The sequence below is a fragment of the Lytechinus variegatus genome, chromosome 13 (genome assembly GCF_018143015.1).
Source record: "Lytechinus variegatus isolate NC3 chromosome 13, Lvar_3.0, whole genome shotgun sequence".
NCBI lineage: Eukaryota > Metazoa > Echinodermata > Echinoidea > Temnopleuroida > Toxopneustidae > Lytechinus > Lytechinus variegatus.
Window position 1 is genome coordinate 24,842,937 of NC_054752.1, and position 25,098 is coordinate 24,868,034.

Below are 25,098 nucleotides of genomic sequence, written 5' to 3' on the forward strand. Positions count from 1 at the left end.
GTATGAATTTAAGGATTAATAAATTCAAATAATGTGCTATCATTCAAGTGGGCATAGCTTGTGAAGGTGATGTGGCCAATTGGTCCAAGGCGCCTGGTTATACATTGAAAGTCCGGGGTTCGATCCCTGGCCGCGGCACCTATGCCCGTGAGCAAGGCATTTAATCTACAATGCTCTTTTATCCTGCTTTCTATAATAAATGGAAATGCTATATGGTAACTAGGTGTGCACTTGTTTAAAAAAATCAAACAATATGTATATATGTATATATATATATATATTGTGAAAGAAAGTTGCCAAAGCTGTTGTACATGTATATATATATACATATATATATATATATATATATATATATATATATATATATATATATATATATATATATATATAATATAGATATATATATATATATATTACGAGACTACAGTACTCAGTTTTGAGTAGTTTAGGATTGTAAGTGGTGCAATTAAAAGCTGCTTATTTGTTTGTGCTTCACACTGTTTTTCCTGTATGACATCACAGTTTGTATTTTATATCATTGTTTTTTTATTCCTTACCTCTAATACACCTTGTCCTAATTTACTAGCAATGAAGGCGAATCCGATACTCACAACACCGTACAGTGCAGCTGCAACACAAGGCATAAGAACATACATGTAATTTAAGATGAATGTCTTTTTTAAAGTAGCACATTATTTGGAATGGATTTAGGAGCAGGAAATTATATCTCTTATAAAAAGAACAATTGAACTACATCTACAACTAGTCACTTCAAACGTGTGTATTTTAATGGAAATACTTATGATTACAACAATAATACTAAAATGATAATAATAATATAAATGTTAATTATTATAATATTGATGATTATAATGATTGTGGTAATGATAAAATAATGATAATGATACAATAATGATAATGATAAAAATAATGATGGTGATGGTGAAGATGATAGTTGAAAAAAACTACATAAAAAGAGCGGAAAGGAACATCAAAACTACTCCTGTGTTTAAGTACCGAGGCATTTGATAACCCTGGCGTAGTTCTTCTCGCTGATGTTAGGCCAGATGACCTTCACGCCATCCTCGCCGGATATAGCTGCTAATGAGTTCACACCAGAAGACAATGTGCTGCCAAAAGAAAAAAAAATGAACGAGTCGAATTTTAGTCAGGCTTACCATCTTTTTTGTTTTTCTTTATGTGTAAAATCTCATTTACAGTAAAAAAAAAAGTTTTGATTTGTTTACATCTTTGTAAATTTCAGTTTGCTTTACTTTTATGTTTTTACTTTTTATGTTTATTTTTTCTTATTTTTCGTCAATTCATCTACTTTTCCCCAGACCCTATAAACTCTTTATGACTGAGGAGCAATTTCGTAATAAAAAAACATAGCTTTATTGTCATTACACGTGTACAAGACACAGGCTCTTACATGTACAAACAATAAAAAAGTATTTTTTCATTGCCGAACAGGTTCAACTTTGAGAGCATTTTGATAAGATGAAGTTTGAGAGGAACCTGGACTATAATGTTCAAACTTGCACCCCAACAGCCGCTGCGGGCCTGCGCAGGCGCGGTGGCGAGTGAAAGGTGATCGAATACTCGCTCTGCACCTTTTCCCGCAGAGTTGCACCTTTCTTGCACTCATATTTCTTAGTGTATAGTGTACTTAGGTAGCTCGTCCTTGTTTTATCTATAATTGCCATACACATTAGTGGAATTAAGATGAAAATTGTGAATGAATATCGTGGGGAAGTTATCGTACATTAATTTTAAATGGTTACAGCGTTGATATGGGTAAAATCCCAGGGATTCACATATGTGGACATTATACTTGTATGATACAAATTTGCACTTTTGTTTTGTCTGTCTTGCTTACTTTACGGACACAAAGATCCGTACAAACGATGCCTTCGTACGACTTTAATTTCACTTTAAGTAGAGATTCTGTGGTTTGAGATTGGGGTATAAATTCTTACGCCATCCTTTAGAACAACCTATGACCGTCTTGAGAAACGAAATGATACATTTAATGCCGGTGTATGACTCTCTAGAATTCGCATTTTTTTCGTAAGAATATCTCGAATTATTCTTTTGCCAAATGACAATCTTACCTTTTCAGTTGCACGATCGTCGTATGTGCAACTCACGGCACGCTCAAATCATTCGCAAGACGATTTACTTAAAAGTTGCACAAATTGTGTACCGACGCATTTTCAGTCCCTTATGAAAGTCTTACAAACCCCAAGGGTCATTCGTGAGAGAGCCGTGCGAATCATCATTCGTAATGCGTTCTCACGAACGCCGTAAGAGCCCTCTAAAAACAACTTGCATGAGGAGTCCTTACTATTATTGCAAGAAATTTAATGGCTCTAGAATTGTCTCTCGACCATACAAAATATTGTATGGTTCTCTTTACGATGTTCACATACGGACGCCTTACATCAAGAGAGTTTCGCACGACGCTACAAAAAGGAAACAAATCTTGGATAAGACCACGGACCGATCAAGCTGCAAACTTACGAATGTCTACGGACGGTCTGCAAATACTAATTTCGTATATACGGCCTTCTTAAAAAGATCTTGCGGAAAGGGCTAAATTGTTCGTACGGCGTTATTTGTGACCGAGCAATATCAATATTATTGCCATTAACACTGTAAGCAAAGGAAATAAGAAGGACTTCGATCGTGGATCTCATATGAAATTAGGCATATACATTCACTATTATTGAGATCCCCGGGGGATATTAGATACTATGTGCATTGATGTAAATTACCTGATGGAAGCACTGACCACAGCTGAAAGGAAGAGTCCCGGGAGGCCAGGCATATCACCAAGCAAATCCATAACCATCAATGGCATGATCTAAGAAGATGTTGGCATAAGGAAAATAAAAAAAAATGTGCTTTAAAAATAACCTGACCACTTCATGGAAAATGTGGTGCATTGCCGATGGGCCAACGCCTGCTTGTGCATCTTCAGATATGGTCTATCCCTACTGCAATTTGACTTATTTCAGTTCGGCTATACCTATTTCGTCTCACGTCAACTTGATTTGACGCAATTTATTCTATAAGGGTTAGTTGAATGAACTTGATGTTTATTTGACAAAGTAAAAATATTAATTACACGATTTATCACAAAATTGTGAATTACACTACCCCAATTTGCCTATGTCAATTTAAAACAATTGGTAATACACTAAATGGCTTGTGGCCATCTGGTCAAATGAATGTGAGTATTTCTCAGAAGTAGACCAATTTAGGGAGCTTGTCAAAAGTCCATGCACTGTTCTTCATCGTTTTTCCGCATCCGGGTTTTCGCTTCGGCTTTCCCGCCCAACGTTCCCTTGTCTTCAAAGGAACGACCGCCATCAAAGGCCCTTTAATGCCACCGTTCTTTTGTTCGTCTTTCCTGCAAGTCTTAATTTCTGTCGAAAGGCCGAATAATCTATTCTAAATAGCTCCCTCTACGACCAAAACAAATGTGTGCCTTCATCATGTTCATATTGACTGTTGGATCTGAACTGTGGTTCGCATCTATCGGGTGCATTCATAAAGCCACGGTAGCTTAATAAAAAATCACGCACGTGTCAAAAATCGTTACTATCTTTCGAATTTGCTGCAATAACCATGAAAGCCTCTTTTTTGCAATTGGAATTAGAGAGTCAATTCATGATGTTTTAGGTGGGAAAATAAGATTCCACATATTTTCGTTTCGTAGGCCCAAGCCATTCGTAGAATTCACGTCGACTTGGAATATTAATTATTACTCGCATCTAAAACAAGTGTTGAGAGCCCCCCCCATAAAAAAAAAGGAAATAGAATGATAAAATATACATTACTGGAACAGCTTGACGCTATTAGGCATAGAAAGATCAAAGATTTACAAAGAATTATTAGAAACTGTTTTAAATATTTTGTTCAAATTTTTGACGGGCAACCATTTCCCCAGGATAACATCTTGTCTCTTAATTTTCTTTATCTCCATGTTTTAAAAAAGCGGAACCAAAAGGGATTGTGAAAAGAGAAAAAGAAAACTAAGAAGTCAAAGGGAGAGAAAAGAAAGGGGAAGCAGAGAGAAATAAGAAAATAATATTGGGATGGAATAAGAGGAAGGTGAAAAAAATGGAGGAAATGCAGTTGAAAGAGCGGAAAAAAACTCGGAAATTTGAGGGGGGTTCGCCAAATGAGCGATTCCATGTCCCTCAACGTCAATGTCCGATTGTGTTAAAAACGACTGTCATCGATTAATATTAATCTTTTTTTGGTTGTTTGACCAAATGCGTGCGCATCACCCGATTTCTGCCTCTGCATCGAAATCAATATTCATGAGAAAGCAGAGTTGTGTTCTCGCAGAGGTGGGGGAGGGGGGAGGGAGTGAAATTATTTTTTTTTCCAAAATTCATGACTTGCGTCTTCGGAATGAGAGTACGCATGCGCGTGGACTGGATATTTACGAAATTGTGGTCGTTAATTTCGAAAATTGTATGCCATGAATGAATCAGCATCCTCAAATTTCCGGTACCCTTCTATCACTGGGGGATTCAGGGGGGGGGGGGCCGCCATTTGCCCCTCCCCCATTCTGAGAAGCACAATTAAAATTTGTAATGCAAAATGCAGCCAAAACAGAAGAGTGCCCCTCCCCCCTTGAAAGTGAAACCTTTTCCCCCTGTCACGGATCCGCCCCTGACCTTTAGACACTATGTTGTATAGACCCAATTCTTGGTTGGATTCACATTTACATAGGGCCCGCCCCCCCCCCCCCCCCCCCCCCCCCGTATTGGTGGAACAAAAAAATAGGGAAAGAAAGATAGAGAGATGAGAAAAAGAAGGGGGAAACACAAGAGGAGGAAGGCGAGTGAATAAGATGAGGCGAAGACTTAGAAAATAACTTTAATAATCATTACGTCATTATCATCAATTCAATATCTTAACGGTATGTTCTTCAACATAAAACAACATGCTCGTGCTAAAGGGCTAAAGCTTAATTGTTCTATTAAAGAAATGAAACCTAAATCTAATTTAATTTTGTTATATACTGAAACCCGAAAGGAAAAATTATCAAAAAAAATGTTAAAGCGTAACTTTTGAAAATATATACCCTACTGGACTACGCACACCGATACAAGGACACAACGATATTCAGATCAGTGACTAGAGATTGCTCGTTTTAATAGTTTGCCTAAGACGCCGATATCGTGGAAATAGAGGGCGCTCATGCAGAAACATCTTATCGGAGAGCCGACCCGTCCGGGGGGTGTCAAAAGAAAAGATAAAAGCGCACGCTTCCGTTTTCGCTGCAAAAGGGCATGCTGGCGTCTTGAATGGCAAGAGCAGCAGCACTGACCCGTAGGAAAGAAAAAAGGACAATGGCACGCTGAGCGGGTTCGCCGTAGAATATAAAGGTAAAGACGCACGCACACCTTTGACAAGCCGCCTTAAGTGAATATATAAAACAGAAAATGTGATGCGAAATACGGACTCCGCTATAATAGCAAGGACCTTTGTAGTTCCGATGGGTCCATCCCGAATGGCTAATAATATCGACCTTTATTGACATGAATAAATTGCTTAAGGTAAGCCATAATTTTTATTTTTATTTATTCTTATCTTTGCTCCAAGAATGTAAAAGTAGGAATGATGTAACTTATGTTGTGAGAAGGGGGATATTTTCTTAAAATAGGGGAGCTGTGGAAGCGACGCGTCGTGATGTAATAGCGGTTCGGACTCAAGAGGGTCGTGTGTTCGAATCCCGCCGTGGCCTAGAATCATTTGGTAAGGAGGTCAACCCACACTTTTCCACCTTGAGCAAAAGAATCTTTAAGACAACTTATTTTTCCACTTGGCACTTCAGATGATTGTAGTATAGTTGTTTTCTAACAAGTTTCATGACATGGGCTCCTGATTGAAAACGGATATAATGCATTTAAGGAAGGATCAGTTTCATCAAACCTACCTGATCCCTTGACTTCACGAGTCCTTGTGTGTAGGGGTCACAGTCTACGTAGTACGCGTACATAACTACTCCGGAGAAGATGCATAGTCCCACAGTAATGAATTTGATGATGGTAGCTAGTATAAGCGCCCTACGAATGATCCAACATTACAATTAATAATGTACCATCATATATGTTATTCGAAATGTACTTTGCATCTTATCAAAGGGATGGTCCGGGCTGAAAGTATGTATGGCTTGATAAATAGAGTAGAATTTACTGAGCAAAATGCCGAAAATTTCATCAAAATCGGAAAACAAATAACAAAGTTATTGAATTTCAAGGTTTAGCCATATTTTGTGAAAACAGTCGTCATGAATGTTCATTGGGTGGGCTAATGATGTCACATCTGCAATTGTTCTTTTGTATTTTATTATTATGAGATTAGGTCTATTAAAATGTTTTCCTCCAAGAACTACTAGAAAGCCAGTAGAAAAATTGGATTGACAACTGAATTAGTGCATTAGATATTTATTGCTGCAACTCATTTCATTATAAGGGAGACATATTATTCACACAAGTAGAAAATAATGAAAAAAATATGATTTTATGTAATAACATAAGAAAACGGAAAGTGGAGATGTGACATCAACAGCCCACCTAATGAATATTCATGACGACTGTTTTCACAAAATATTGATGAAATTTATTACTTAAATAACTTTATTATTTGTTATCCGATTTTGATGAAATTTTTGGCATTTTGCTCAGTGAATTCTACTCTATGTATTAAGATATAAATATTTTCAGCCCGGATCATCCCTTTAAGAAACAAAACGTTATCATTTTTTTTCATTTCCGATTCAGCATGCTCATTATCATATTTCGGTAGAGTACTATTACAACCGAAATCCACAACCAAAATTGAATTTTTTTCATGGGGTCCGGAGATGTTATCAAATAAATAGGTGCCTACATATAGGCCTCATTGAATTTAGTGTGCTGTAAAGTGGCAATGGCCCTTGGATGTGGTACCCAAAAGATTTTCCTTGCCGGGCGGCCGCGTATATTATCCTCCATAGGTGGCACACCTGAAATAATTCTCGTAGGTGATTTAAACGATGGAATGTAACCAAAATCACATACATTTTGTAGTGAAACCGTTTCTTGCTTGTCAAATTTCTCGGGAACACAATAAAATTCCTTTTTTATGAAACGTTTTTTTTTGTGGGGGGATTGCTTGTCAAATTTACATCACACTGCAAAAACTCCTGTGTTTATTTAACACCAGCTTGAAATCTATTATGTTCACACTAGAGAAGTGTTAACACCAATTAGGGGTAAGTGTAGGTAATTGGAGACCGTAGGTAATTGGAAACCACTGAAGCTGAAACTATCCTGCCCTGCCTGCGCCTGGCTATAATGTTGTTATAGCGCCATCTACAGTTTCTACAATACTTCTGCAAGATCACTCTGCTTGTTTACGATACAGGTCGTCATTTAGTGCAGCAAAAAACTTCGAAATAGGTCAAGGTATGATATTTTCATCTTAAAATTTGGCTCTGGTGTAAAAATTCATTTTTCAAGGAATGTTGGGGCGTGTTCACATAGTAAAGAGGTGATCGGTAAAAGTACTTCCAATAGGAAGTTTTGTAAGTGGGCTAGCCACATAAACACTAAAAACGACCACTGTGTGTTGTGTATGGGTGATACTGTGGCCACAATGAACTGGTCAGTCCAATAATGTGTGAAGGTAATGGGGGACACCAACATGGCGACTGTTTGTTATGAATGGTAGGTGTCACATGTGTCAGGTGTCACTATCCTACATTTTCAGGAAAAGTATTCTTTAAGCTTTGCATTTAAAGCATCTTTTCTCTTATGTAATGAATAAAGAAAATGACTGCAGAAATGAAAATAAATATGGGCCTATTTTCCTTTCTTTTTTTCAGAAAAGTTATTCTAAAGCACTTCAGAACATTTATGATTTAAAGCATCATTTATTAATGCAAACAAAAAGACATGTTTTCAACCACATCTGGTTCATATTGTTTTAAAATAATGTTAAAATCATTGGCTACATGTATTTCTGTAAGAAAAGTGTTTGAACTTAGCATGACAGTCCCATAGTTTTCTTGCAAATAACATGATTTTTACCTACACATGTAGGCAATGAGAGACATTTGATGATGACGTCATTAATCCTCATTATCTTATTAATCAATTAATTTGTGTTCACTATTTTGTTACCAAATATAGAGTAGAAGTTGCTGAAGAGGAAAAAAAAACCCTTTAAGGTGTGTGTCATTTTCCATGTCCATGTAAATTATGCAAATGAGCTTAACGGTCTCCAATTACCTACACTCACCCCTATGTTTCCGCCCTGGGCCAGTACGTCCCTCCTTAAACGACCTGGTTGCCCGATCTCCCGACCAAGTAACCATATCGATGCCGAGCTTGGCCGGACGCCCGATCGCCATAGAACGACGACATACAGGACTCCCGCTCTCAAGCGATCCACCAACCTCGACCTCCAAGCAGCTGGATTACAGGCGCACGCCACAACGCCCGGTTTATACAACACCAATTAGTATTAAAACTGCGTTTGATTCCAAACTGGCATTGTTTTAATGCTACTCTGGTGTGGACATATATATATTCCGGTCTGGTTTTAAATCAACACCGGAGTTTTTCCAGTGTAGTGCCCCCAGCAAAAAAAAAGAGAAAAATAATCGTTCCCAGCGGGCAGCCAGTTCGTAATTCTTTCTAACCGGGTAAATTTACACTGATTGAAATGGGGCTATATTTTTTTATTTTATGCAAATCTCATGCAACGCCCTACAGCCCTAAAAGTACAGTACTCACTGTGCAGCCCTCCTTCTTGATCCACATGAAAAGAGTCTCTGGATGACAGTTTGGTGAACACCTTTCCCAATATTCGTTGTTAACATCCCCAACATCATACTCCAAACTGAGTAGCGGATTCGTGGGTCGACACTAAACCTGCATGAAGAATATTGAACGGTAACAATTGTTCATATATCCTAAAACTGGATAGGCCCATGGGTGGAAAACCCCAGGGGTGGGGCATCCCCCTACTTTTTGGAAGGGGGCACAATAACATATCCCCCCTTGTTTGTGGAAGGAGCAAAAAGGCAAAAAAGGAAGGAAAGAAAGACAAAAAATGAACAAGAGAGGAGAAAAAAGGACGAGAAAAATAAAAATGAGGACGAGTTAATAAAATAAGGTGAGGGAAAAATATGTTTCAAGTCACTATCAAATTTTTTTGCTCACTATTCGTACTCGCATTGCCTGTCCTTTGAGCTTGCGATTCACGTTCGCAACACCTTCCAAGGATGCCCTATTCACAGTTGACAAAAATGCGAGTTTTTGCAAAATCAGCTTTGATTTTTTTTTCAAAATCGCTCGCTTGTTACACTCTCTCGTGAAAAATAAAGCCTAAATATATATCTTACCATAATCAGAAATCTTTCTTCTACTTAATTACTCTACTTTTCTCCGCCGCCCTTCTTTTTGCCTCCCCATCCTCATAACAATTGAACAACAACGGTGTCCCCCCCTCCACCACCACGCCTACCCTTCCGGTTTTCCCGGCTTCGCCACAGATTATTTCATTTTTCGGATTAACGAACCTCTGGTATGAAGAACCTTATTTTGTTTTCGGAATATCAATCCTTCGGAAAAACGAAACTTATTTCGTTTTCGGATTAACGAACCTTCGGAACAAAGAACCTTATTTCGTTTTCGGAAGAACGAACCTTCGGAACAACGAATTTTATTTTGTTTTTTGGACTAACGAACATTCCATAAAAGGAATCTTCGGAATTACGAAGTGTAACCATTTAATTAGGGGTCTATATATGTATGTTGTTGTTTAAGAAGGCTAAAAATGATTTATATTTGTGTATAGAAATTAGACATATGTATGTATGTATATATATATTTGTCTGTATGTATATACGAACGCACACACAACACACCCACACATGGGTTGGTGTGCGTAAGTGTATAAGAGTAAAAACAATGGAAAATTTGATTGTGTCCCCTCACCTTTGAGGAGGAATTTCCGTTCAAGAATATGCCCATGTCTGACTAAAGATTAAAAAAAATATATAATAATTTCGGTGATGTGAGTTTATGTTGCATGGCCATGGGAACGATTTTATTTCAAAGGGGTTGCTGATGTAAATTTTAAATGAAAAAAGGGGTTTCACGTCAAAATGAAGGTCATCTTGGTCCTGACAAACATGACAAATGTGACAAGCAAAGTTTCTTTACAAAATTTAGGCCATTTTAGTTAAATTGTCCATTTTGTCATTCCTACTATATAGATTTCCAGGGAGTGCTGCCTATATACACGTAGCACCCCTAGGTAAAGTTCAAGGCTGCTTCAGCACCCCAGCACCCCTCACCCCTCTTCCCAGGGCCATGTTATGTTGCGTACTAATTTTATCAAATAAAGAGATCGAAAGAAAATATATTCGAAGACAAATCCCCTGGAAATGCCATGCAGGAATCGAACTCTAGTATGTTTGAATATCATGGATATATATTGGACTCTCACTCGGTAAAATAATGTTTCAGTGTGTTCGGAAAAAGTTCAAGGGTATTGCGGTACGATATCAGGGTTATTCATGCCAATGTCATTAAATATAAACAGATGACCCAATTGAAAAGGAAATTGCCTCGTAGAATCACATTTCCCTCAACCTTACTGTATTTATCAACGGGAACATGACAGTGAATCAACTTACACCATTAGAGGCAATATAAAACCAAGAAAATTGATCGCTATTTTCATTACGACCAAGAGACATACACGCTAGCAAAACGGGGCGGGTGCTACCGTTTTGTTTTTTTCAATGATTACCCCTCCCCCCAAATATATATTTAAAGATAAAAATACAACAAAAAGTGATGAATAAAATGATTTAAAATATAAATCAATAAGGTTACGGGGGGAATACTTTGTTTACGAGATGCATAGGCTTACACCCCTTATATTTCCGTGCTACCAACGATGTATAGACGTTCCATGTACCTTCATATCTTTCCTCCCTCTTTCCGTGGTTCAGCTTCAGTGGGTCTGATTTGCGTGGATGCACAGAGGATACAGCGGACGTTTAACAGATGATATTACTGACATGCAATGTTTCTTGTTGGTATGTGCATTGTACCGTCGCTCCATAAATTTTTTGCAGCTCAAACTTTTTCACCGTGAACGGATGCTCGATGGATAGAGCGCATGTAACACGTATGCAATGAGTTAACACAGGATGGTAAGATTTTTGTTTACGTTTCATATCCGCTTTGCGTCCGTATATGGAACCAAGCCTTTGACAGTGAGTATCGATTACGTGTGAATAAGTCCAACATGTAACACACTGAACACGTGTACGGCGCCTTTTTTTCCGGCAGGGGTGGCCAAGTATTTGTTATATAATATCAAACACTCACTGATCAAGCTTGATCCTTCCCCTTGATGACCAATGCGGAAGACTTCCCCTACGCCACCGACGTCGATTGATCCTTTGACGATGACGGCGATCACGCCGAGCAGGATGATGACCGTCTGTAGTGTGTCGGTCCACAACACGGCCTTCATGCCGCCCTAGTTAATATTGAACGCAAATTGGCCAATAATAATCACGATGCTATGGCTTTGTGATGATGGTGATGATAAAGAAGAGGAAAATAAACGTGTGATGGTGAAGAAGATGATGGTGATGTTGTTGATGATGATGATGATAATGATGGTATGTTGATGATGTTGATGAGGATGCTGACATTAATGTTGTTGATGATGTTGATGATGATGCTGATATTACTGTTGTTGGTGGTGATATGGTGATGGTGAAACTGAGAAAGATGATGATATTAGCAACGTTGTTGATGATAATGTTGGTGATTATGAGGATTTCATTTATACGCATGGAATTAGATATTATATTTATAAAAACAAAAATGCTACAATGGTAAAACGAATTATAAGGAACAAGCATAATTTGATCATGATAACAATAGCGAGAAGTTCAAAGAGTGGCGCCATTAGGAAAAAAACAAGGAAGAACACGAAGTAGAACTTAGAAGAAATTAAAAACGTATTACCATAATAGTAAAATTGAATAAGATTATTCAACCATCACTAACATTTTCTATAAGCACAAGTTAATAAAATATGCTACCTTCTTTATCAATCCTCTTTAATTTTCTGATCTGTATGAAAGCATACGAAATATATGAGTGTATTCTTAAGAAAATACTTATAACTTACCACTGATGTGTAAAATATGCAAATGACCCCAGTAGAAACAACGCAAGCCCACAGATCCATTCCAGTAACTGCATTTTGTACAAGAAATTGAATTTAAGGTTTAAATTGTATTTAAAGTTTAAATAAAATTATAGATAATAGATAAATACAAATCAAATGAGATTCAATTAAATTCAATTTTATTCAATTCAATTTTATTCATTTCACTTCCATCAAAAAAAAAATTGTATCCATATATAAACATAAGTATTTCTATCCGTTGCAAAGAAACAAAAATAATAATACACATGTTGTGAAAAACACTTACATAATTTGGGCAACACATTGTAGGTTTTAAATAAGTATGCTATTTTTCAATAGAAATTAAATTAAGATGGAAATGGAGGGACCCACTAAAAAGCAATGCTTGTACAATTTGGGCCCCTCAAAAAATAGATAACACAACCAATAACAAATGCAGACATATGTAATCAAATGAGAAAAAATGAATAAATGAGAGAGAAATAATACTCACAAAATAAATACGAAGTTATCAAAAAATGTAGCTTGTATAGGACAAAACAACCCGTCCTAAAATATATCCACCCTTCCCCACCCCCCCCCCCCCGAAAAAGAAAAGAGAAGGGGGAGAATGCCCCGAGAAGATGGATTGGTGCTGCTGAATGTAGGTAGAACACATGCCATCGTGGAATCAAGCAAACTGGATTCAATGATGTGTATAAAAGGAGAAAAATATATATAAAATGACCTGGAAAGAATATAAAGAAAATAAGGCTTGTATTTCCATAATTTCATTAGATAAACGTGTTTTCACCGCATGGTGAACAAAAGATTTAATGCATGGCTGATCGTCAACAAAACGGAGTGTCAAGTGAGTTTCAACGCTAGCCTGGAGAACCTCTTCATTTTATCAAATTATTGAAATTCAAGCCTTATTTCAAATGACCAGAACTTTGTTATTTCTTGACCATTTTCTGTAATTGAGGTATCAAATTAAAGAGCAGATATTGATCTTTTCAAAAATGTGGTTTTCTTTTTGAAACCTAGATACCCCCGCCAAATGAGTTTTTGGTATCCTTTCTTCAAATTGTTTTTGCTCACTCATGCGTGAATGAGAAATAATCTAAGTAATATCAGATGAAAGAGGAGATTCTAAGCTTTAAATTGGTAGGTCATTTGTCTATTTTATATATGATTAAGTTATGATAAATGATCATTAAATCTCGGTTTCGTTTTTTGTGGGACGCACTGTATAAATGTGTTCTGAGCCAGCAAAGTTCTTAGAAGTGGTAAATGGTATTCACCCAATCGCCTTGTTGGATAGTTATGAATGGATTGATTTTTTGGAAACATTGAATGAAATACATTTGGGAGGTTGCTGTTGTTATAAATGTACATAAACTGACCGAGATTAAACAAATATAAGTCTTTAATTTTCAATATTTTATGTTAAAAAAATAATGGGTCAGTATGAGACAAATATGCTGTGTGAATAAAAGTAAATGATAAATACAAATCAAATGGGATTAAAAGAAAATGGTGAAACTGGCGAGAAAAGGGGGTTGAAAAGTTAAATTAAGAGAAAATAAAGGAAAAAATATTATTTTTATGATGTTTGCTATGAATCTATATAAATTTCTTTATTGAACCATAATTGGTACTGATTATTATTGTATAGACATTCCCAAGCGAATTATTGGCTTCTCCGCTATACAGTTTAACTAAAGTTATCACCATCATTATTATTCATCCTGGCTCCATCTCTTCATAAAAAAGATCATAAAGATGTATTTTTGCACCTTTTCTACATAAGGTGCAAGATTACGCCCCAAATGGTGCAGTCGGTGTTGGGTACAAATATGAACCTTTATTTCCTAGTGCATATCGGCCGATTTTATCTATTTGCTGCATTAGAGCTATTTGTTTCCCCATTTTTTTGTTGGCGAAAATTCTGTTTGTTTATGAATGCAAGAGAACATGGAACAAAAATGCCAACATGTCAAAGAAACATCAATAATATTTTGAGATTTTAGAGTAATGTTTTTTAATAGTGGACATAGGGCTCACTTTTTGTTTGCTTTTGGTTTTTAAATTTTCTTTACATAAATTCGTTACTGTTTTTGTTATGATAACACCAGCAAATTCGACTCCGAAAAAGACCAAAATCCATTGCATTATTACAATTTATTACATAATTGGTAGGTTTCGTGGCATAGTTAGCGTGACTGACATAACAACGGGTAGGAACTAATAAAGAATTCCAATTTCACCTCCTTTTAAACATGTTAAATGATGGAGATTAATTATTATCATGAAATCGGGAAATATCATTTTAAAGAGTACCATAAACATCATTACATGTGTAAGAAAAATCGAGTTTTTATTTGTATTTGCCAGAATTATTAAAACTTGATACACCGTGTTCATCATGGCGGGAAGAGGCGATAATGAGGGTGTTATCAACAATATGCAGCACCTCCTGGAAATCAGTATCGACCGCACAGAAACGCTGTTAGCGTAACATTTCACCAACACTGCGCTAATAATCGGCCCCTGTTACAACGGTAATCAAGCCGTGATGGATATACTGCATTATTTAAATCTGAGATCAACGCTTGACATCACAATCTGTATAGTATTATCCATTAACAAATCAGCTCTTAACAACATGGGTAGAATTACCACACAGAAGGCAGAGAAAGCTGTTGTTAGGGGGATTAGAGTTAGGCAAAATCTATAATTTGTGCGTAGTCTTGGTAGCGATCTAATTTTAACTTAGATTTAGTTATAATTATTTGCACATCCTACAAGTTTAAAATCATTTTTAGGAACGTGTAAAGGGATGTTTTTCATTATCATAATATAGGCCTACACAATTGAATTATTATTACATATCAAACATGAAATGGCATCAGGTAGTATTACTAATTTAATTTTTTTAATATCGAATACGCTTAAGAAAGATCAACAAAATTGCCTATCATGATATTACGATGGAGATTCTGTAAAAAAAATGCAATCCCACTTTTCATCAGTTTCTTTTGTTTGAAAATGCTCTTCACAGACTTCACCCATCATGCTCATGATAGAGTATTTGCCAATGATGGTTATCATGCGATAAATTTCATCAGCTATTTTTCTTCTTTCTAATGTAGGTTCTGTTCATAAAAATTTCTTTAAACACCTAAATAAATGATATATCTTGGAAGAAAAATATTTGAATAGGATCATTTATCTTGGCACTAATAAACATCCCCTGCTATATACTTATTGCTAAAGGCGTACTCCAGGCTGAAAAAAAGGTTCGAACAGTAAAGTGAGACAAACAAAACACTGACAAATTGATAGAAATTGGAAATTAGTAAAAAAAAATATGGTTTCTTAAAATTTTGCATTAGGCCCTATTTCGGTGAAATTTAATTCATGTCTCCAAGAATTTGCAACGAGGGTCTGTTATCATATACAAAGTTAGGTTTAATTAAATTTTGTCCACACAGAATATTGCTTCACAGATCATCGTTTTGTTACTCGGGCGACATACATACATTTGAGTCAATTACGAGTTCCTTTCAATAAAATCAGAAAAAGGGGAAAGAGCTAGAGGATATGGCATTGTCGTTCAATTTATATTGCATACTCATGGCCACATGCTGCTCAATGATATCAGTTGCAAAATACAGTGTTTGATTTCTAATATTCAAGAATTTTGTCAGTATTTTTTACCAGATTTTGAGGAATTTTCAACTGTTTCCTCATCTAATTTTACTCAATTCATTCATATATTGTTTGGCTCAGAATACCCCTTTAATTCGGTCGTGGTATATTACAACTGTATAAGAAAGGGAGAAAAGTTTTAAAGAGAGAAATTATTCACTAACATCATCACTATTGGTGCCCTTGGCACTATTAGTGATTTGTATTAACATTAGCGCCACTGTTAGCCAAGTTCTGCTAAAGATTATTAGGAATTCTGTGAGTTTATCGGTACCGGTAGGCCTACTTCTAGTGCTCTGTTAGTAAAAACAATGCGTCTAGTGTTGGTCGCCCGTGAAAGGTGTGACTGACCCTAATGGTGTTCTTGTACGCTAACAACGCTTCTGTGCGGTCGCCACTGGTTGATAAGCCCTTCCCCATCCCCCTCAAAACAAAACAACAAACAAACAAGAACAGAACAAAAAATGTTATTCCTCTTAAATAAATTTGGAGCAATATGTTTTTTATTTCGTATTATTTTTTTTTCTAGGAATATATTTATTTGTGTATTCATTTATTTATTTAATTATGCATTTATTTATGCATGTAATGTTTAACTGTTCAACAAGTCCTCAGCACCCCCTATTAAAAATGTTCACAGGACCCTGGTTTTTATTAATGGTAGAGTCATACTAACGAAACAGAGTCCAAACCAACAGATGGTAGGCTATGAAATTAAAAAGAACATAATAAGTTTCGCATATTTTTCACTGCAAAAGGAAATAAAACTGGGGCTTAAGTCTTTCTTGTCATAAAATTTTATCAGATATCTTTGTGGGCTTTGCGCAGACAATTTAAACGCAACATGACTGGGGAAGCGCTTAAAACATTTTGTTTACGACAAATAACATAAGACACTCATGAAATCATAATAGGGAAATGATATGACATATCATTATTATGATATTGATTTGTTTGATTTATGAGACCGTCGTTTTTATTTCTTATCAACAGAGCGATTTGGGCCATTTATGCACTAATAAAACAACATGCAATAAAAATGAACTGGCGTATGCTAAATCATGCACTAAGACTATGGTGTCTAGATTTGATAAAGTCGTTTTTATATGACCCTTTTTAAGATAATGCATTTTGTGACTTCGTTTATTTCCGTTTATGGCTTTAATATCTCAATCAACTGACCTGCATTGATCGCGAGTGCGGGTGTGTACATTGCAATCCCCATGTAGAGTACCTGCAAATAAAATGGTTGCCAAAACAAATACGATTAAAACTCATCCAAAATCAAACCTGACCTTGGCTTATCAGCTTGGCATCCTGTCGAACCGATTTGATCAACAATGATAAATGAAATGAATGCTTTCAGTTTCACGGCGAGCAGACGAGGACGTTACACTCGGTATGAAATACCGTGATAGCACTATTATTATATGTAAGATAAAATAAACAACGACAAAAATACAATTTTAATCGAGATAACCACATGCTAGGAGCTATCCATCACCCTGTCTGTACTCATAGATCTTGAAAAGCAGCCCATGAGATGTGTTTGTTATAGACTTTTTAAAATTTATTTATTCTAATTATTACTAATTCATTTGATCGATCTGGGGCTCGTAACACAAGACTTAGCTATGATCGTAGAACATTTTTCTACGATTGATTTCATTGACCACACTGTACAATCAATCGTGAAAATCAAGCGTACGATCAACCGCTAACCTTTGTGTTACGGAACCCTCGTCATTGTGTTGAGTCGCTCCAACTGTGTGGATTCAACCAAGAATGTAACTCCAATCCTTGATTCAACTGGCATTCCCTTGCAAACATTATGGGGCACCATTTTTCTTTTTTTTTTCAAACAAAATCAGAAGAAACTTTATATATTTAAATATTACAACCGCCTGTCACATTTGGCTGAGCAACATAGAGGTGGATGCACTGTAAAAACTGTGGTGCTAAAACTGACACCGATTGGTGTTAAAAGAGGACCACACCCTGAGGTGTTAAAATAACACCCTAGAGATTGAACATAACACCAACGAGTGTAAATGTAACAACCATAGGTGTTGTAATGACACCTATAAGTGTAAAACTAACACAACCAATTTAACACCGGTGTAAACTAACTGGTGTGGTCCTCTATGTACACCGGTTAACACCACAGTTTTTGCTGTGTGAATTATCCATCTACATGCAAATTACCCAGCTGATTCTACGTGAAGCATGCATGACTGTGGTTCAAACTCCCTCCTTGTTGAAATTAACCATGCTGGGTCCCGTTGCAGAAAGAGTTGCAATCAATCACAACTCTAAAACTCATGCGCAACTTGAGTTTCAACCAATCAACAGCGCGCATTTGGGACATTTTTTTTTTACTTGCGTTTAAACGCAACTCTTTCTGCAACGGGCCCCAGGACTAGCATATTTACCAGTCATTCTCACCTGCTATTCTCAGACTTATTTTTTTTTTCGTTTATTTTTCTATCTATTGCATTCATAAACGGGCAAAATGATAATAGAAAAAAATATCATTTTGGTTAAAATTTTCAACAAGGATATGCCATCTAATTGTTGCTCCTTCGTCAAACAACATTTTTTTCTTCAGTTTTATGATAATTCAAACCCTTCACTGAGGTGCGAATTATAACTCTTTTGTCCAGTATTTGGAAACCTCAAGAAATAAGGGGGATTAAAGTATCATTTACGGGCTGAAGAATCTTCTCTAGAAAGAATCTAAAACATAAGGTTCCAAAGTAGCTTTTTATAATATTTTAGGGAACCCTTAAAAGATACAAATACGGGACAAGCATAGAACCATCTAAGAACACATTTGGCTAGGACTGTTGCTTACTGTTTGGATGGAGAATATAATTGTGCAGGCAGTTTTTACTGTTCGATTGAACCTCATCTCGAGATACTGTATGAAAAGAAAAGAAATGTCATGAAATATTAACTGGGATTCGGTCAGAACTTCGTTCGATACTGTCAACGAAAAACCTAGATGGGTCTGCACAGGAGGTCTGACAATGCTCATGTAGAGAAAGATTATCTTAAAATATTTTGCTTTCTGTTGCAGCTGCATGTTTATTAGAATAAAAGTATATCAAGCTCTTTTTGATATTACGATATAAAAATATATTAATCATATCTAAATAATAGCAATGAACAACTAAAAAATATGTAGACAATTTATGAATCAAAACAGCAGTTTTGTCCTTGTTGATTATGGACAAACAACGAGTTTGCAAATTTTCGCCACCTCCGAAACTTTGGACGAGACACTTCTGTTTGGATTCATCAACTGTCGACAAACACTTCTTTGTTGTTCTTTGTCATCATGTGCATTTTACAATAGATTTAAATTGTTCCTGAATCATCCGTATGTCGCTGAACAAAATTAAAAAGAAAAACTCCATCTTGAAGTTTTCGTTCCGCGATGCACGGCGGATTTAAGAACACCGTGAAGTGTATTGTCACATGACAAAGACAACTGGGGCCCGTTGCAGAAAGAGTTGCGTTTAAACGCAAATCAAAAAATCAATGGCAAGTCAAAAATGCGCACTGTTGATTGGTTGAAAAACAAGTTGTGCATCATTTTTGGAATTGCGATTGATTGCAACTCTTTTTGCAACGGGCCCCTGATAATTCTTTGTCGAAAATTGGTGAAACGGAACAGCAGTTTCGTATTCGTTTAAAGAGCTGTCGTTTTGTTTTTGTTTTCATGAATGGCACTTGACAGTATATTTTTATCTGTACTTGAACCCTCCCTACGTCCCTGAGGGAAAACTGCATAGTAAAATCCAACAAAGACGTTGATCAGGACTTCGATCTACACGTACAGAAGCGGAAGTAATATAAAACGCAAGTACGTCATAATTTTGGTGGAGTCGGTGGAGGGACACTCTGCGATACACAGAGCATGTGCAAAATTACAATGCCTATCTAACTCCTCCAAAAAAGTTTGGAAATCTGATTAAGATCGATAATTTCTCCTCGGTTTTAGTAAATATCAACGCGTAATTAATATTAATGAATATATCATTTGATTCTCTTTAGAATGATGCCCTACATGATGTGATTGTGGTTCACATGGAGGTGCAGTGCCTTGAAATGTGGGGGCAAGGTCAAAATTAAAAAGTTGCAAAACGACACAATATTGAAAGTCACTGTTCTTTCTTCCGTAGTGATCAGTGAGTTTCTCAGCGGTTTCTTTTGATTTTGATCGATAATCCCTCCTCGGTTTTACTATCGATGTGTAATTAATATCAATGAATATATCATATAATTATCTTTAAAATGATACAGTACAGGATATGATTATGGTTCACATGGAGATGCAGTGCCTTGAAATGTGAGGCAATGTCAAAATTGTTGCAAAATGACACGATATTGAAAGTCACTGTTCTTTTTCCGTGGTGATGAGCGATTTTCTCAGCTGTTTCCTTTGTTTTCATGTACCTTAACATTAACATGGAATCAAACACACCTCAAAACACTTGCACAAGGAAACACATAACAAACAAACATGCATGGGTATTTTCAACGACGACTCAAACCATATTATCTCACAGAACCATCACTCCATAAACCACACCAAAGCATGAAAAAGAAGAAGCAGGGGCTATCTCTACTGACACAGACAAAATAATCATGTTGTGTATTGACCCTCCATGACTATTTCTGCTTGTTTCACAGCTTTTCAATTCAGACATCATCCAACACTTTTGAATCCTGCTCTTCGTGATGGTATGATCATTTTTAAAAGTAATTAAATGATCTTTCGAACCCTATCAAATATGCATTGTGTAAAATTGTGAGCTGGGAGATTTCAATGGCCAAACTCAGATTTTCAAACCTTTTTTCGCCCGTTTTGCAGCTTTTCAACTCAGACCTCATCCAACACTTTTGAATCCTGTCCTTTTTGTGGTGCCATGATCATAACAAGCATGGTATCTTTTAAAGAGAATTAAATGATCTTTCGAATGATGTCAAATATGCATTGTCATGATTGTGTAGAATTGATAGTGGGGAGAAATCAACGGCCAAACTCAGAATTCCAAACTTTTTTGAGGGGTTTAGTTTACATGGAATTTATTTTGATCAAGGGTAGGTTCCATGAAAGAAACATGTCGCATGTCAAACTGGTCATTCAACTGGACATCTCTGCCAATGAAAATGATAAGGAATTGAATCGAATTGAATTGAAAGAAGTGATTCCAAATTTTAAGAAACACTTTTGAGACTCGACAATTTGTCAAGCGAAAAAAAGCTAGAATAAGGGATACGATGTCAGTAAGCATGGTAGGGAGATACGATGTGGCATAATCAAGTTTAAGAGCGTCGTCCAGAATCGTATTGGACTACTGTGACATAAGCTTTATACATGAATACCGAACTGTATTTATTTAGGACATTAATTGATATAACACCTGTCATTTACCAATAATTGAGAAACAATATCTACATAGTGGGGGATAGTTCCATTAATTATTGTTCATTTTATACCTGGTAAACACTGGTAATGCGTAAACGAAAGAAAATTGGAAGAAAGAGGCGTATGATGAGGCAGTTTGAAACCGCGTATGACACCAGAGACCAAGCAAACATAGTGTCATACATGTAGATCTCGCCTGGAGTTCCGATGACCGATATGGCAGACACGAAACTGACAACGACCGACATCGCAACTGGTATCATGCCCATTTTCCGATCTCCTAGAAAGAACTCTTCGGCCGTACGCTGGCGTCCACCGGAAAAGGCGAAATAGATGCCGATCGCTGCCGAGAAGAGTAGCATCACCCCGAAGATGACATAATCCCATATTGCAAAGTGACGTGCGGTTTCCATCGTTGATCAAGAATATGTTACTAGGAATGAAAACAATCAAATACATGCATACAAATTCCACACTCATATTTTGACAAGTTTCAGGGTTTTATCAAGAATATTTTTTGTTCTAATCGCCGATTAACATAGCTTACATATTTACATATTCGCGAACACATTCTCATCAACATAATGATCAGGTATTCGTAATCTCACACACTTCTTAACTTTAAGATATGATTCTCGTAGTAACTGCGAAATGAAAAAAAAAATGCAAGCCTGTTAAAGCCTTTGTTTATTCCAATCATTTCAATTATTTTCGAAATCAATTCTGATCTAAAAAGAGTTACAGGCTAAATTGATAGTTGTTCTTTCCAGTCTTAGGACACCATATCGGACATCAATAAACTATATATAATGGTAAGCTACTTGAGTACAAAACATTCACACTTAATATGTTGGGCAACATTCAGATTAACCGATTAAAATTTATTTGGTAAGATAAAATTCACAACAGAATAATCGATATAAACAATTTAGCGCATGAAATGCCAGGATTGCTAACAAAAAGTTAAAAACTTGAAAACAAGCAACCCTCGACATAACAATAATAAAATAAAACGAGAATACAATAAAATTACATAGAAAATGATTTAAAATAGATAACGATAGAAATATATTAATAAATTCATATGAAATCTTAATAATTTAATGAACATTCAAGAAATAATCACAATCATTAAAATAATTTCAAGTGGCAATCATTGTGCTCTTTAATTTATTTTGAATGAAATGTAATTCGCAATAAGTTTAATTTACAGTTTAGGGAATTAATTTTTTTTATTCCTGAAATCTAGTTGATCTATTTTGCAAAAAAAGAAATTGTAAATTTTGAAAGTCGAAAGTCACCCTGTTTTATTGTATTAATTGTGTGATATCATACTTAATCTCCACTGTGTTGGCCTGGGTAATATCTATATATATATTCTTGGCACTTATTATCCAATTGAGCAAAATTATTAACCAATTATTAGTTTAATTACCCTGTTGGGACATATTTTAACCAATAGTTGTACGTGTGGACAGCATGTTGCCCAGGGATGGTTAAGAATTGGGCCTTGTTTTGCCAACCAGTTTTAAGTGTGTATAGGTCCATTGTGCAACGAAATCAAATTTGAGAAAGTTATACATTTTGTTTTACTTACGATAGAATTTGCAACTGATGAACCTCAGTTCGATGGAATTTCTTGACTAAGTTGCTGCAGTCCCTGTCTTATATTGTCTACATTCATACGTGAATGACATAGAATGTAAACACATTACTTATTTTATATGCATGGACTACGCCCACATCAAATACGTTTTAATGATCCAGTAGATAAGGTGGATCATAAAAATAATAAAATAGGTAACAGGTAGCCTCTAAACAAGGCCCTGTGTCTGTTGTGATACTTTACATACCTACCGACTGGAAAAAAGGCTATTCGCAAAAAGCTGACTGAGTACGACGATTTCCTGCTCAGTCACAGGGCCTTGAAAGGTCAAGTCCACCTCAGAAAAATGTTGATTTGAATCAATAGAGAAAATCAGACAAGCACAATGCTGTAAATTTTATCAAAATCAGATGTAAAACAAGAAAGTTATGACATTTCAAATTTTCGCTTATTTTTGACAAAATGGTTATATGAACGAGCCAGTTACATCCAAATGATAGTGTCGATGATGTTACTCACTATTTCTTGTGTTTTTTTTTATTGTTTAAATTATACAATATTTCGATTTTACGAATTTGATGATTAGGACCTCCTTGCCTGGAGCACAAAATGTTAAAATAATGGAATTCCACGGGTTCAGGGAGGAATGAAACTTCATTTCACATGAAATTAAAAATGAGAAAATCAAAATATTTCATATTTCATATAATAAAATACAAAAGAAATAGTGAGTGATGTCATATGTCATCAGTTTCCTCATTTGCATTCCTACCGAGATATGCGTATAACCAATTTGTGAAATGAAGCGAAACTTTAAAATGTCATAACTTTCTTATTTTACATCCGATTTTGATGAAATTTTTAATGATATGCTTGTTGAATTTTCCTCGTTTATTTAAATCAAGTTTTTTTTTTTTGGGGGGGGGGTGGACTTCGGCTTTAATATGAATCTGATTTGGATTTCTTATGTTAACCATTGTTTCCGAATCCGAATCACTACCTGAGAGGTAGCGGCCGATCAGCGAACCCTGTATGACCCTGTGCCGCAGAAGCAAACGAACTCGGTCCCATGACGTCATAGATACCGACGGTGCGGATGGGTGCATCGGGATGCTCACATGATCATTTCATGTCTTCACCAGAATCCAAAGGGCCTCGCGACTAAATTCGCAAATTCTCTTCGTCTGCCGCTAGTCTTGCCTCAGCCACTGATTAACGAGGAATAAAGCCACATCGTAAGCCCTTGTAAAAAGGCTAGGTAAAAGGTGGCATTTGGGGCAACGGAAGAGAGAGGTTTTCGCCCATGACCTCATTTTTTATTTGAATGGCAGATTTGAAGGAAAGAATTTTAATCATAGATATGTTTCAGTTAAAGTTTTAAAATGTATTAAACATATTTACTTGGTCCAGATTAGGGTAGACTTATAGACGAGCATTTACATATGTTTTGAATATTTCAAAAGCAAGCGTTGGGAACGTTTGATACCCCCCCCCCCTTAGAGTACAAGTGTACCAGATTGATGTCATATTTTGTACAGATGTTAGAAATATTTCTTATTAGGTGAAGCATTTTCATACAGGTGTCATAAATAGCCAATACCGTTATCTGGAATTGATGAATGTAGGGTACAGATGCACAGGAAGTGTCTTTTATTAATAAGAATGTGTTTTATACACTCATCTGTTATTGAAATTCTTTGAATTACTTTACAGAAATTTTACAGTTATTCCTGTAACAGTGGGGGTATATTTGGAGGTTAATTTGAGTAATTCAGGGAGAACCACCTAAACTAGAATTGGCCTAAACCACAGAAGTTAGTGTAGGCAGTCGCAGTTAAAACTGAGGGATTACGTCGGTGACGAGATAACTGGGACCTTTCGCAATCCTCACGGACGCTAATATTTGGGTCGTACAACACAAAAGTTAACGCTTAATCATACGCTTGATTTTTAGGATTGATTGTACATTATAGTCAATAGAATCAAACGTAGAAAACTGCTCTACCATCGATGCTAAGCTTTGTGTTACAGGGGGGTTACAGGCCATACAGATCTGCAAAATTCTTTCCCGCGACACCCACACCATACACGCAGTACATTACGACTG

The 25,098-nt window shown here is 36.2% G+C and overlaps 1 protein-coding gene across 1 annotated transcript in view; it reads right to left on the reverse strand.

The window, feature by feature from the left end:
* LOC121425977 (sodium-coupled monocarboxylate transporter 1-like) overlaps positions 1-23,074 on the reverse strand; it is a 27,759-nt gene extending 4,685 nt beyond the window's left edge. Inside the window, exons 1-11 of the mRNA XM_041622107.1 lie at positions 22,983-23,074; positions 21,457-21,818; positions 18,803-18,868; positions 17,131-17,182; positions 12,235-12,302; positions 11,414-11,571; positions 8,805-8,942; positions 5,960-6,089; positions 2,778-2,866; positions 1,018-1,130; positions 558-628 (exon numbers count right to left, since the gene is read on the reverse strand). Of these exons, the coding sequence (XP_041478041.1) occupies positions 558-628; positions 1,018-1,130; positions 2,778-2,866; positions 5,960-6,089; positions 8,805-8,942; positions 11,414-11,571; positions 12,235-12,302; positions 17,131-17,182; positions 18,803-18,868; positions 21,457-21,798 (1,227 nt within the window). The 5' untranslated portion in view covers positions 21,799-21,818; positions 22,983-23,074. The remainder of the gene's footprint in view (positions 1-557; positions 629-1,017; positions 1,131-2,777; positions 2,867-5,959; positions 6,090-8,804; positions 8,943-11,413; positions 11,572-12,234; positions 12,303-17,130; positions 17,183-18,802; positions 18,869-21,456; positions 21,819-22,982) is intronic.
* Positions 23,075-25,098: the final 2,024 nt, after the last annotated feature.